Source organism: Molossus molossus, unplaced genomic scaffold, assembly GCF_014108415.1.
Source record: "Molossus molossus isolate mMolMol1 unplaced genomic scaffold, mMolMol1.p scaffold_m16_p_19, whole genome shotgun sequence".
NCBI lineage: Eukaryota > Metazoa > Chordata > Mammalia > Chiroptera > Molossidae > Molossus > Molossus molossus.
Genome location: NW_023425354.1, coordinates 8,835,373 through 8,849,572, shown reverse-complemented (window position 1 = coordinate 8,849,572; position 14,200 = coordinate 8,835,373). Strand labels below are relative to the sequence as shown.

The following is a 14,200-nucleotide window of genomic DNA, read 5'->3' as shown; positions in this document are numbered from 1 at the left end:
AAGAGAGAGGAAGCAGCAGGCGCTGGAGGTGAGGGACTATATTGTAGCAACCAGAATGTTAGTTACATTGTAACGTGAAGGCAGAAACTCTTCCTTGCCTCCTCCTTTCAAAGAAAACCACCCGATTTACATAGAAAGCTTATAAAACTGCTAGATGATCTGTTATATTCTGCCTTTTTACATTATAGATTATTTTGTTTCCTAAATGCCCTCCTGCCAGAGGAGGCTACAAGAATGAGACTTTATTTATTTACTTAGTTGTTTATTTGCTTACTTATTTATTCATTTGTTTATTTATTTATTGTATGTCAGTTCAGAAGAGGTGGTGAGGTTTCATTTGGGATCATCATAGTGTTCGCTCAAGCCGTGTGCATCTGTGAAAACGTTATTTTCTCTAATTCCTATTTTGCTTCTGTAATGGCTGAGTTGGATCCTACGCTGAAACGAGTCATCAATACTCAAGAGCCTCACGCGTTCCAATGAAGTCAGCCATTTCCCGCGGCATACAATTGCTTTGCATTTGGCAAACGGCTCTAAAGATGGAAATGAAAGCTAACGTGAGTTTAATTTTCCTTTTCTCCCCCCCTCCCCCCCAGGTTTTTAACTGGAAACCCAAAGCAACCCACTTAGAACTACTTCTGTTCCAAAGCCACCTGGGTGCTCGCAGGGCCTGGGACAGGATGAGCTATTACGGCAGCAGCTACCCGGTGGTGAGTATCGACCCCAAGTACGCGGGCTACCCCCCGGAGCACATCATCGCCGAGAAGAGGCGAGCCAGGCGCCGCCTGCTGCACAAGGACGGCAGCTGCAACGTGTACTTCAAGCACATCTTCGGGGAGTGGGGCAGCTACGTGGTGGACATCTTCACCACCCTCGTGGACACCAAGTGGCGCCACATGTTTGTGATCTTCTCTCTGTCCTACATCCTGTCCTGGCTGATCTTCGGCTCCGTCTTCTGGCTCATAGCCTTCCACCACGGGGACCTGTTGAACAGCCCCGACATCACGCCCTGCGTGGACAACGTCCACTCCTTCACCGGGGCGTTCTTGTTCTCCCTGGAGACGCAGACCACCATCGGCTACGGCTACCGCTGTGTCACCGAGGAGTGCTCCGTGGCGGTGCTCACCGTGATCCTGCAGTCCATCTTGAGCTGCATCATCAACACCTTCATCATCGGCGCCGCCCTGGCCAAAATGGCCACGGCCCGCAAGAGAGCGCAGACCATCCGCTTCAGCTACTTCGCCCTCATCGGCATGAGGGACGGGAAGCTTTGCCTCATGTGGCGCGTCGGGGACTTCCGCCCCAACCACGTGGTGGAGGGCACGGTCCGAGCCCAGCTTCTGCGCTACGCCGAGGACAGCGAGGGCCGCATGACCATGGCGTTCAAAGACCTCAAGCTGGTCAACGACCAGATCATCCTCGTCACCCCGGTCACCATTGTCCACGAGATCGACCACGAGAGCCCTCTGTACGCCCTGGACCGGAAAGCGGTGGCCAAAGACAACTTTGAGATCTTGGTGACGTTCATCTACACGGGCGATTCCACCGGGACCTCCCACCAGTCCAGAAGCTCCTACGTCCCCCGGGAGATTCTCTGGGGCCACCGGTTCAATGACGTCCTGGAGGTGAAGAGAAAGTACTACAAGGTGAACTGCTTGCAGTTCGAGGGCAGCGTGGAGGTCTACGCCCCCTTCTGCAGCGCCAAGCAGTTGGACTGGAAGGACCAGCAGCTCCACCACGTGGACAAAGCGCCCCCCGCGCGGGGCCCCGGCGCGGCAGACACCAAGGTCAGGAGAAGGTCGTTCAGCGCCGTGGCCATCGTCAGCAGCTGTGAAAGCCCCGAGGAGCCCCCCACCTCCGCCCTGGAGGAGTGTAAGGAAGCCCCGTACCAGAAAGCCCTCCTGACTCTAAACAGGATCTCCGTGGAATCCCAGATGTAGTCCCAAACCTCGGTGACGCGGAGTCATGATAGTCCCTAGCCCATCACCGTAAGGCAAGTAGTGCTAAGCAGGCCTTTAAAAGAACGTGGTAGCTCTATTGGATGCTGCTGATAAGAACAGCACGCTCAAACTTGATGAAAAGAATTTTCAAAAGTACCTAGTATCCAATCACTTAAACTTCGTTTTGCCTTTTTGCTAGCAGTTGTGTTAGTGCTGAGAAGCTGATTGATGAGTACGAGTTTCAGCTCCTTTTATTATTCCACACGCTTGCATCTTCAGTGGGAGGTGTCACATGTAATAGTCAATCACGGGGAAGGAAGGGTACGGAAATAAATAAAAATAGAGCAGGCAACCGGCATCCATCATCATGTTGAATGAATCAAATTACTGATAGTATAATGAGTGGCTTCCTATAAAAACATCCTCTCCTCTAAGCAAGATAGATGCAAGGCCCACATTTAGTCAGTCGCGAGGTTGAGATATTTAACCAAGGCATCACCTTTCCTGTCCGGGTCCCCTTGTTTGCCTCTCAGTGCATCTTGGCATCGGCAGGAAGAGGTGGTGGCCGTCAGAAATAGACAGTGCCACCAATTCGGACATTTCTGCACGGCCACTTGCCCAGGTCCTGACCAGGGAGTGCCGTGAGCCGTGTTTCCGTGAGGCAGGAGAAAAGGGGATGTTATTATCCGGAGCAGTGATTCTCTCTTAAATGCCCCGGTGGACTGCACCAGGAAGGGCAGAAATAAGGCAACCCTGACCTTTGTGGGTTTCTGACCAGGGGGCCTTTGATGCCCACCCCCACCTTCTCCAAGGCCAAGATGAGGGAGCCGGGCCACAGGGACAGCGTGGGGGGTGCACCGCAGCGATGAACAGTCCCAGACTCCGGGAGAAAGCCCGGTGCTGCTGGGCTGGACCCTTGGCTGGCTCCCTGCGGGCGGAACCTTTCCTCGGGGGATGGGAGACGAGGGAAACGTACTTGAGCCCAGAAGCAGTTTTGTGTGCTGCCTGTCTTGGTCACTTTACAAAATGTAAATGACTTGAACTGTGGATTGGAAGAAATTTTTCCACTGAATTTAGAGCCATCATTTAAACGGAAGATTTTGTGAAACATAATTAAAGTGATGCAATGTGCATTATTGAATGGAGAAGCTAAGGGCTCTCAAACTGCTTACATTTGAGGGCGTGAGATCCATCTGTATACTCTTATTTCCATGTTAAAAGATATTAATCATGATTGCACACAAATTCAATCACCTTGCTTTATAAATTGAAGAGTATTGGCTACATTCAGAACTGCCTGCATTTTTTAACGTGTGTTTCTGAGTTGGCGATCAGTCTATGCCACAGGTTTTATTTGTTTATTTTGCTTAAATACACACACACACACACACACACACACACACACACACACACACAGTTTTGGCTTCTTCTGGGAAATCTCCTTCTCTCTGTCTCTCTTTTTCTATTTAAATTAAAGCATACAAGCCAATTGAACCGAATCACATTCTGCATGATGACTGGTAAAAGTGAAATACATTGATATATAAAATGTTTTTCTTTTTTCTCCTTTTTCCTCCCTCCCTCCCTCCCTACCTCCCTCTCTCCCTCTCTCCCTTCCTTTCCCTCTTTCTTTCTTTTGCCTGTGAACGACAAAGTTATTTCTTAACCAACACGTGCAGACCCCTCCTTCCCGTTGTTTCATGGGTAAGAGATTTCTCGGGTTAACGTTGGGGGATGAATGGTGTGTTCTGCGCGTCTGGCGTCAGGCGTGCACAGCCCCTTGTCCTGACGGACGTGGCTCCTGTGGCCGCAGTTCCACAGGGGAAACGGGAGCACTGGCGTCACCCAGTTTCACGTAACCTCCCTTCGCCTCCTGTATCTGTCTCCCCGTGACTTTGCTTTGTGAGACGCAGAAGAGAGACATCAGTGTTCAGTAAGGACATTCAGTTGTCACATTCTCTCACCCAGAACAGAAAGTAAACTTGGCATTCCCGGGTACTATTTCTCTCTCGTTTTCTGGGTAGCTTTACAACAGACTTGGACACCCCCCACGAGTCACTCAATAATAAAGATCTCAAAGAACACACAGAGTGCGGCAGCGCCCGCGTTCGGGGGTGTGTGCCAACTCTGCCGCCGTGGTCAGCGGGGAGGGGGGGGCAGCGCACCAACAAGGACGGTGTTGTCCCGTAGAATCGGGGACGCAGGCAGAATGATCAGCCGCCTTTTTGGGTTTGGAACAGCTTGTGGAACAGCTGCATCCAAAGTGGGATGAAGGTGCTTGGGTCGGCGCTGCGGGAGGGCTCTGTGCACACGGGTTTCTAGCTTCAAATGCCGCACCAGCGATGAGAGTCAGGTCGCGTGTGTTTTCTTCCTTTCTCCCTAAAGATGTGGTTACTCGGAGAACATAGACAGGACAGTAGCTGTGACATCAGGGCACTGCTCCGCTGTGTGCTGAGGCCCGTGCAGAGCCAGGGGGCACAGGGAGGAGAAGGGGGTGCTGTTTCCAGGGACAACCCGCTCATCAAGCTCTGTGAGGGGCTGGGAACAGACACTCTCAATCCTCACAGCAAAATGCTGGGGCGGATCGTTTAAATGTCCAGGTCACAAATGATCGCATTCTTTTCTTCTAACAACGTCCCCATTGGGACCACAGTGTGCAGGTTAAAAAATAAATCAGCCCTGGCCGGTTTGGCTCAACGGTTAGAGCGTCGGCCTGCGGTCCAGAGAGACCCGGGTTTGGTTCCTGCCAAGGGCTTGTACTTCAGTTGCAGTTTGTCCCCGGCCCTGGTTGTGTCGTGCGGGTGGCAGCCACTCAGTGTGTCCCTTTCACATCAATCTTTCTCTCTCGCTCTCTCTTCCTCTCTCTCCCTCTCTCTTCCTCTCTCTCCCTCCCGCTCTATCTGAATAAAAAATGGAAAAATGTCCTTGGGTGAGGATAAAATAATTTTTTTAAATAAAATAAATCAACTACACTCTCTGGTCTCCCTTGCAGCGGGGGGTGTTGGGGGCAGAGGTTTGATGCCTACGTGACATGGTTCTGGCCCAGGTGGTGTCAGAACTCTAGATGTGACCTTTCTGGAAGACTGGCTTAGCAGGCATGTGCCCCTTCTCCCTGCGTGCGCCCTTCTAGACCCAGCACCTGCGGCTGAAGCGTCTGCAGCCCTCACTGAGGAGGAGGCACGCGCCTTCCGCGGGGCCCTGGGAAGGAGGAAGGGGTGCGTGTCTCCAGACTTCTGTGTGCGAGCGAGAGTGAGTATGGTTTCCACCGGACACGGCGAGCCCTATATCTAAAGGCAGTTACGCAGGGAACAAAGGCTGGGGGGCGGGGCGGGGGGGAGACCATGTACACGTTCGATGCAGCTTGTACCTGGCATTTGATGGACATGGTCTCTGTGGAAACCACATTTTCTGGGAAGTTGAGGAAATGCCACTATTATTGTAAAACAAACACAAAAGAATTACTGTTGGCCTGGAAATCCCTCCGAGACACTGACGGCTGAGTGACCGAGATAAAAGGAATGACCGGGCCTGCTCCCCTTCCCCCCTTCCTTCCCTCCTCCAGGGTGACACTCCGGGTTTTAATGGGACCGTCACTGGGGCCAGGGACCCAAAATCCACGAAGACCCAGGCTAAAGAGCAGAAGTCTGCTGGAACTGGGTTTCCCACCCACCCTGGGCGGACCGAGCGCGTGCATTTATTCAATTGTATAAATACATGCGAAGGAACCTAGATCCGTCCTTGAAAGGCTTGTGTTTCGTCACTTCCCAGTTCGTCAGGGTGTGTACGAAGTAGATTCTCTGGGCTGCACCTGTTTCAAAGATTGGGCACCAAAATGTCTTCAGTCTCCACCACGCTATTAGCTCCAGTCCCGATCAGCGTCGGTCCCTCTGCCCTGAATGCTCTTCAAGGCGTGTGGCTAAGGCCCTGCGTGTGTGGTTTTTTTAATAAGCTTTGCCTGTGGAGTTGGAGAAACCGCGCCTGCACACCCTCGCGCTCCATAAATCACAAAACCCTGCCTCAGTGCTAAATCTGGCGTGGCCTCTCTCGCTCTCTCTCCCTTTCATTTTTAAAGGAGCAGCATGACCCATTTGCCCGAGAAAGTAACTTTGCCCCCCTCTGCCTCCCCCGAGAATGCCCATGGGGACAACGCAGACCCGCAGAGGAAGTGGCAGGGAGGCGCTGGGCACATTCTCTGCAAAGGTTCCCCTGGATGCGAGGCCTTTGCAGATGAAAGCTTGTCCTAGAGACACTCTGTGGCCGGAGGACAAGCAAGGCCTCCGACAGGAGCCTTTTCCCGGACAGACAGAAATCACAGTGTTGCCCGGAAACCGTTCCTGGTCCGCACCACTGTGTGGCTTTTCTTTGGGAAGAAACACGACACGTCCTAGTGAGTTCCTCCGCTCCTCCACGGCACAGTTTGCTGAAGCAACTTCGCACAGTCCTCTGACGGCTCTGGTTGGGCCATGAGATGTGGCTGGGGACAGATGGCATCTTGCCCCGAGTTCCTTGCCCCGGGAATGCTGGGATCTTTTGTGCAGAGTTTGGAGACTTAATGGACACAGCTGCGTGTTTCCGACTCTCAGTGGCTGAGTACCTCGCAGGGAAAAGATAAAAATAACGAGACGATGGCCTTTGGCTCTCGGGTGTCCTTGATGGATGATGCAGTTCTGTAAACGCTGCAAAGTAAAAGAATATGGGTCTCGAGTCTGTCATCCCAAGAAAAAACAGCTGGGCCGAGATGGAGGGGCTTCGACATAAACAAGGGAACCCGAGCTGGGTAATCACTGAAGTCGGGGGGTCCGTGGACACTCGGGCGCCTCGGCGGGCCGCGGAGAAACAGGTTAATCATTTCAAGTTTTCAGCGAGCCGGGAGGATGAAAACCCAAACAGCTAGATTAAGTCGTGCCGAATTACAGAGCCAAAGAGTGCTTTTTCTCTGTGCTATCATGTACCACGGGGGCCTATAAAACATCCTTAATCACTAAGTACCTTGAACTCGAGACAGAAAGAGCCCCCAGGAGGTTCAGACCCCGTGAAAACGTCTTTGCAGAAAGTTATCAGAAACTTTCCAGGGTCCACGTAAAATACTTCAGTCCCGTGCACTGGGCAGTGGTGGGTAAAGGCTCTTTATTTGAGCGAGAGGCACGTTGCAGATCGATATTGATTGTGCTGCCTGTCAGTGCTGACACCAGTGTGCCTGCGGGCCAGGACCAAAGCTTTGTTTTGGACATTAGTTCACTTAGCCAGGCTTCATTTCACACCCGAGGACCCCTCCGGGGTCAAGGAGTTGGGTGCCCAGAGAGACCTAGCCCTGGAGGGACAGCCCAGGAAGCCAGGGTCTGAATCACCGCTGACCATCAGTAGCCCGGCTGCTGCCTGAGGTTGAGATGTTTTCGTCCTGCAGTCGCCAGTCTGGAAAAGTGACCATGCCAAGACCCTCTATGAAATAAAAGTTGTTTTATTTCTAGACGTGCTTTTGGAACTGAACTGTTCACTTGTCAGTAATTACCGAGAGAAGCCAGAGTGCAGGTAAGGACAGAAAACGTGGAAACTGTTGTTAAGGGCAATGATGAGGGAGGATAATCTCATCCAAAAGGGAAACAAAAATTACTGAATTCAAAAGAAAAAGGCTCGCCTGTCTTCAGGGCAATGCTGATGCATGAAGGGTACACCCCTGCCTGTTGATCCCTGTCCCTGAGCCTCTCACCTTGGGGGCAGGGACATTTGGTGCCCCGGCAGGGCAGCCGTAGGGCATCAGCAAACCCCTGACAAGGACGAGGTGCACCCTCCAGGCAGGACCTGTGAGGAAAGGAGCCCGACCTGAGAGAACCGCGAATACCTGGGCTGAGCAGTTTCTCATCTTGTAACTGCGCGGCCTGGACCAACTTAGCTGGCGCTTCTGATTCTTAGTTCTCGTATCTGTAGCTTTTCTTGTTGTACGAAGCTGTGGTTGTGAGAACAGGGTTAAAATCCAGACCGCCTAGGCTCGGATCCTGTTTCTACCCCTCTTCCTGTGTGACTTTGGGCAGTTTACTTAACCTCTCTGTGCCCCGGTTTTCTCAACTGAGAAGTGAGGAAAAATAATAGCCCCCCCACCCCCACCACACACACACAATTGTTGTAAGGATTAAATGAGATCATATTTGCAGAGTGCTTAAAACAGTACCAGGCACACAAGGGGGCCTACGGAAGTCTAAGGTATTATCCCCAAACTGCATCTCTTTCAGAGTGTTACCTTCAACGTTGACGGAAGCTAAGGAGGTAAAAAAGCAAATTAAAAGGAGCAGTCATTTGGTAGAAGGAATAGAAATCATTCCCATCCAAATGCAAATCCTCTGTGTGCTATCTCACCAAAACCTCGCTGGGTTACACAAACCACGCCCCGCCCCCCCCCCCCCCCCTTGTGCCAGGCATCAGGACTCAGTGAAACGGGGCTTTGGGAACAAAGGTTCCACTCTCCTCCGACGCCTCCAAGGCTGAGCGACTCGCGGCAAACCAAGGACAAACTGACTGCAGGTCACCATACAGGAGACCCCCCTTGTACATTCGACTGGGCACTCAGGTGCAGCTGTCTCAGAAAGCATTGGACTGCTTTAGGTCATGATACCATAAAGTCTGCAGACTTCTGTGCCAACCTCTCGACGTGTTCCAGCAAAGGAGCGGGGGCCTGGGAGGAGCAGGCTCATGAGCCAAGGGCCCGGCGCAACCCAAACGCGCCGCTGCTGTTGAACCCGGGACACTCGCGGTCTGGCGGGCTGCAAACCACGGGCACGGAGCCGCACTGACCAGCTGGAGAACAAGCCTGCGGATCGCCCGGAGCGGGGAGCACCGGTTCTTATTCTCTCCTGCACCACATACAGTGGAAGGGCATGGACTTCGAACCAGATTCAAGTTCTGGGGGTGCCCTTCAGCAGAACAAGGGCAATTTTGTCATTGTCACGGGAACTCTGTCAATGGAGATGGAGATGATGTTTATCTAATAGCGCCCCCCCCCATGGGCACATACGTACATGTCTAGATATACGTACACTGTGCTCCCTCGGTTTCCGTGAGGGTAAGTTCCAGACCCCACCCCACCCCCAAATCTGGGGATGCTCAAGTCCCTTACAGAAAATGGTACAGCATTCACATATAACCTATGCCCATCCCCCCGTATACTTTAAATCATCTCTACGTTACTCACGATACCTAACACCATGTAAATGCCATGTAAGGAGCTGTTACAATATACTGTTTGGGAAACAGTGACAAGACAAAAGGCTACATGTTTCGTATAGAAGCACTATCGTGGGCCTCACTACAGACTACACATCAGCCACATGGTAACACATTTTTTCAGAGTATTTTCTGTTTTTAAAATATGTTTTTATTGATTTTTTTTAGAGAGAGAGGAAGGGAGACAGAGATAGACACATCAATGTGAGAGAGAAACATCAATCTCCTGCACGCCCCCCACTGGGGTTCGAGCCCACAACCTGAGCACGTGCCCTGACCGGGAATCGAACCTGGACCTCTCGGTCCATGGACGATGCTCATCCACTGAGCCACACCAGCCAGGATTTGGGAGTATTTTTTATCCACAGTTGGTTGAATCATATATGTGGAACCCGTGGATATGGAGGGCAGGTTGTGTATGTGTGTGGAGATATATATATATATGTGTGTGTATATATGTGTGTGTGTGTGTGTGTATATATCTCCACACACATACATATAACTGTCTGGCACATAGGAATTGCTCAATTAACTAACATTCCCTTCTAGATATCACTAATAGTTATAGCATGTTTCAGAGGAATCTGAAAGCAAAAGCATCATTCACTGTAGGATAATAATGCTCTACTAATTATCACAAAATTATTTTTTTCCTGAATATCTGTGCTTTCTTCTTGATGTCAGAGGTCAATTTTCTAAGTGTATTGTCTTTCTCCTCCCCAGAGTCGTTGATTCTGGTCCCAGCACTGCCACTAATGAGCTGGGGGGGAGGGGGGGGAATCACTCGACCTCTCTGGTCCACTGCTTTCAAACACTGACAGCCTGGATGTTGCTTCGGCTACTTCATGATCCCTAGCAAGCACACGCTGGAATGATTTTCCCTCACTCTACTTCGAGTCCTGATTCTTTTTTGTTTGTTTATTTCTTGTTGGCTTCTTACGATTTTTTTTCCACTAGCATATGTCATTGACTGCAATCTTTTCTATTCTCATGATTATAGGACTCTGAATTTACCAGCCAAGTTCTAATGTCATGTTATTTTCTGCTTCCTTTAGAACCCTTCTTTAATGTGTAACTAACTGTGATGTACATTTTATGCTTCCCGTGATCATCAATCAACAGTTCAGTTAGAGGAACACTATTTGCTGAATTCATTGTTCAGTTTTATATTACTGTCCCTTCCTAAAATTGGGCCTGTTTTAAACAGGGAAGATTCAACTGACACAGGCCTGATTTTCTAAAAACAATGAAACATTGGGTTTGTAATTACAAGTGCAGGAAGCCGGCAGGGGCCAGAAGAACATGGTCACTCAAGCAGAGCACTCACGTCCTGGGGAGGGTCACCACCATTTGTGACACAGGTCACCATATATGCCACCGCGGTTCATGAAATGCCGGAACGCTTCATCCATGGAAGTTGGAGGTGGAGTATTTAGTCAAGGGTGCTGCTGACCCTTTCGTGTGATTATCGACAGGGGCATCTTCAGAGGGGTGCCTGGTGCAGGGAGTCACCTGATCGGCTGTACTTGGCCAGCCTGTGTTTCATTTCCATTTGGGCAAAAGTAGCTGCTTTTTGATATCCGCCCCCTCCTCCCCAATAAGTATAAGTGACTGTGATCACAGCAGCAGGATTCCCAGACACCAGTGACGTCTTCGTCCCCTGGGCGTGAGGGAGATGGCCTGACCTCATTCCAAACCATCGCAAATGAACGGACAGCACATTGGAGTATTCCGGGGACCCTTCTCAATATCATGTCTGCGGTGGGACCCGGGGAAATGGATCTGAACCTTTACTGAAACCAAAATGCCCAGAATGGCTTTTTTATTTTTATTTTGTCTTTATATGACAGATAAGTAGCAGGCAAGCCAGGAAATCAGGGATCTGAGCAACTGCAGATCCGTCAGACAGTATGAAGTTTTATTTCTCCTTTTCCAGAGATGTAACATACGCTTTGGGCAATAAGTGCAATGAAGAATGTGCACACCTACCCGTCCTTTCTGGGCCTGGGAATTGGGTGAGAGCAAAATATGTATGATTTTGCAGGCAGAAGGAAGAGATTAAAAATAAATAAATCAAAGCACTTTATCTTTTCACCAAAGGCTAGGGTGATAGGCTGGGCTTTTAAAATACCATCATGATAATAATAACAACTATTAATAGTAACAATTATGTAAAAGCCTCTGGTAATTGTATTCTATTAGGAGGTTGAGGATTCTTGGTCACCATTGCGCCACCTTGTGGTCACAAGGGAACACATGCTTTTTTCCATGAAGTAAATCCATTAGGTTTTAATCCACACTGCCCGCCCACCCCGCCCACCCCGCTTTCTATGGGATGCAATTTGAAGAATAACTTGGGAATCACATGGGCAGTAAGGCCACTGAAGAAAATTCAATGGGTACTGCTCAGTCAGAAAAGAGCTAGCACTGAAAAGCAGCAAATGCCAGGGGTCTAAGTATGGATTCCATGGGCTGGATTTTTCCTTTGCTACCTCCACATGGAATATATATTTAGAAGAAGAAATTGGAGTTCATTTGGGTGGCCGTTCTCCATCCACAAATATAGACATGGTAGTCTGGATCACGTCCATTGAGATCTAATAAATAATCCAGCGACCTATTTATAGCAAGAGAAAGCAACCAGAATCGAGATATCAATATAGGTATGTGTTAGAATAATCATAGTAATGCCTATATAGAAACAGTTTAGTAGACCCGATTTTAATAATGAGCAAAGATTTGCTTTGCAGCGACGTGCATGATAATCTCAGGATTTTTATGCATTTCGGAGGGTCGTGATAGTTGTTTAAAGGACGTTTCTGTTTCCTAAATTCCACTGATGTCAGCATCCAGATGTGAGCAACAGAGAAAGATAGGATTGGCCACCTTCCCGAAGAGTTCTGTCTGCTCGGGACTAAATAATATATTTGGTAACAAATTTAGGAATTTAATGGCCTCTGTTTTATATTACCAGGGCTTGTTTGATCAAGGATATAGTTTTAACCAAGGATGAAGGTATTAGAAAGCAATGGAGTTCCAACAATTCCCTCATAAAGAGCATGTGTGCGCGGAGAGAAGGGGAGAGTTTAATGACTTCTCCCAGAGATACTGCCAGGCTAGGGTTGGTTTCAAGTCTCTTCATCTGCTTCTTGGTCTTTAAATCTGCCAGTTTCTCTCTCAGTCTCCTTCTATCTCTTATTCTCATTCTCTGTAGGTCTGTTTCCCTTTCTCTTTCTGTCTGTCTGGTACACTCGCGAATGGAATTTGGACAGAAATCTAGACTTGAATCTGAACTCTGTGGATGTCTAGTGGAGTGCGCTTGGGCCAGCGACTCAAACTTCTTAGCCTGTTTCCTTATCTGTTAAGGAGGGTGAAAGTCCTTACCTCATAAGATTGTCACAATTAAATGACACATTGTAAGTGGAAGTAGTGAGCACAGAGCAAGTGGCCGATACCTGGTGCCCATCTTTATAGTTATTGTCTGAAAAAGGTATCCATTCTTAATATTTATCATAAGGTGTTCTCATAAGAGGTCCCCAGATTGTCTCATTTAGAGAAATAATGTCACCTCAAAGGAGCGATGTAGCTCATAGGATTTAAAACAGGAAAACCTCCCATATATCTCTTCCAACCACGTCATCAGTGAAATGCTAAGAATCGGAAAACATTTGCCTATAATCGCATAATTAAATAGCAGACGCCAGACATGAATCCATATCAACCTTGTGTATCTTTACCTAGAGTTTGTTGCAATGAATAGTTCTCCTTCTAAGCCATGGTTTTAATTTTCTGACTAATCCTCCCTCCCTCCCTCCCTCCCTCCCTCCCTCCCTCCCTCCCTCCCTCCCTCCCTCTCTCCCTTCCTAGTTTATTGGCCCAAACTAGAATCCATGCATTCAGTGAAATAAGAGTTTTCAGCGGCAGTACCTGATTTTCCTAAAGCCCATTAATCCATGCATTCATATTCGAGCATCTACCTCGTGTCCAGCCATTCAGGGACGTCATATGGGCAATCCTGAGCGAAGCAGAGACACGATCGTACCGCCTTGGACTGCCAGTGTAGGAGGGGAGAGAGATGTACAGAAACAAACACGGAATTCAACGACAGGCACGTCCAAATGCCATGAAAGCAGACCACGGCGTGTGCCCCAGCCGAGAGCGATGGGCGCGACCTCAGGTAGGCTGCTCAGGGAAGGCCTGTCGCTTGAGGGACGTTTGCTCAGGACATTAGAAGAGACTATTTGAAACCTAGAACAGAGAGCGTGCACCACGCGGCTACCTGGGAATCGGACGGTTAAGCCAGTGCAAAGGCCCTGAGGCGGAAAGATGTTCCGGCCTCCGTGGGAGAAGAAACAGTGAGGAGCTCCGTGCGGCCGCCGTGTGTTTCGGGTGCTTCTGATGCTCAAGTGGGGAAAACGCAGGAAGTTGTGAGTTTGGAGAAGCGGAGAAGGTCGGACCTGGGGATGTAAGTTGGGAGCCCCATTTCTTTAAAGGTGTGAGCTTGCCTGGGACGGGCACTGAATGGGCACCCAGGGGCCCGGCCAGGGGGAGAGGCTGAGCCATAAGGAAATGCATCAGAGGGGACGAGAAAGAGCGAGCCTCTGAGAGCTACGAGGAAGGACAGAGAAGAGTGGCTACTTAGCCAAGGACAGGGGTGACCCCAGAGGTCACTGACCATCACGTGCGGCTCAGCGGCCATGAGAGTGGAGCAGAGCTGACCGTGGGACTCAGCATGAAAGGCCTCGGAGTGTAGCCCGGGGGACACGCGGGGATCAGAGGGAGATGGAGAGGTGCGCCGCGGTGGCCGCATTGGAAAAGGTTTGATATAAAGAGGAGAAGACACACGAAGCAATAATAGCTGGAGGGAGATGCGGGGTCAAGGGGAGCCTTCCTTTCATTTCTTCCTCTGTATTTCTCTTCTTTCTTTTTGTAAGTGGGAGGTAGCTCAGCATGTTTATGAACAGATGGGAATGATCCCATAGAGAGGAAAAAATAGACAATGTAGGAGAGAGGGATAATTAAAGAAGTGAGTCCTGGAATAGATG

The 14,200-nt window shown here is 49.7% G+C and overlaps 1 protein-coding gene across 1 annotated transcript; it reads left to right on the top strand.

The window, feature by feature from the left end:
* Nucleotides 1-680: 680 nt before the first annotated feature.
* Nucleotides 681-1,940, top strand: KCNJ16 (potassium inwardly rectifying channel subfamily J member 16). The gene has a single exon (XM_036269650.1). The coding sequence runs from the start codon at nucleotides 681-683 to the stop codon at nucleotides 1,938-1,940; it is 1,260 nt and encodes a 419-aa protein (XP_036125543.1).
* Nucleotides 1,941-14,200: the final 12,260 nt, after the last annotated feature.

Coding starts and splice junctions, on each gene's coding strand:
- KCNJ16 (XM_036269650.1), top strand. CDS start 681: ATGAGCTATTACGGCAGCAGCTACCCGGTGGTGAGTATCGACCCCAAG.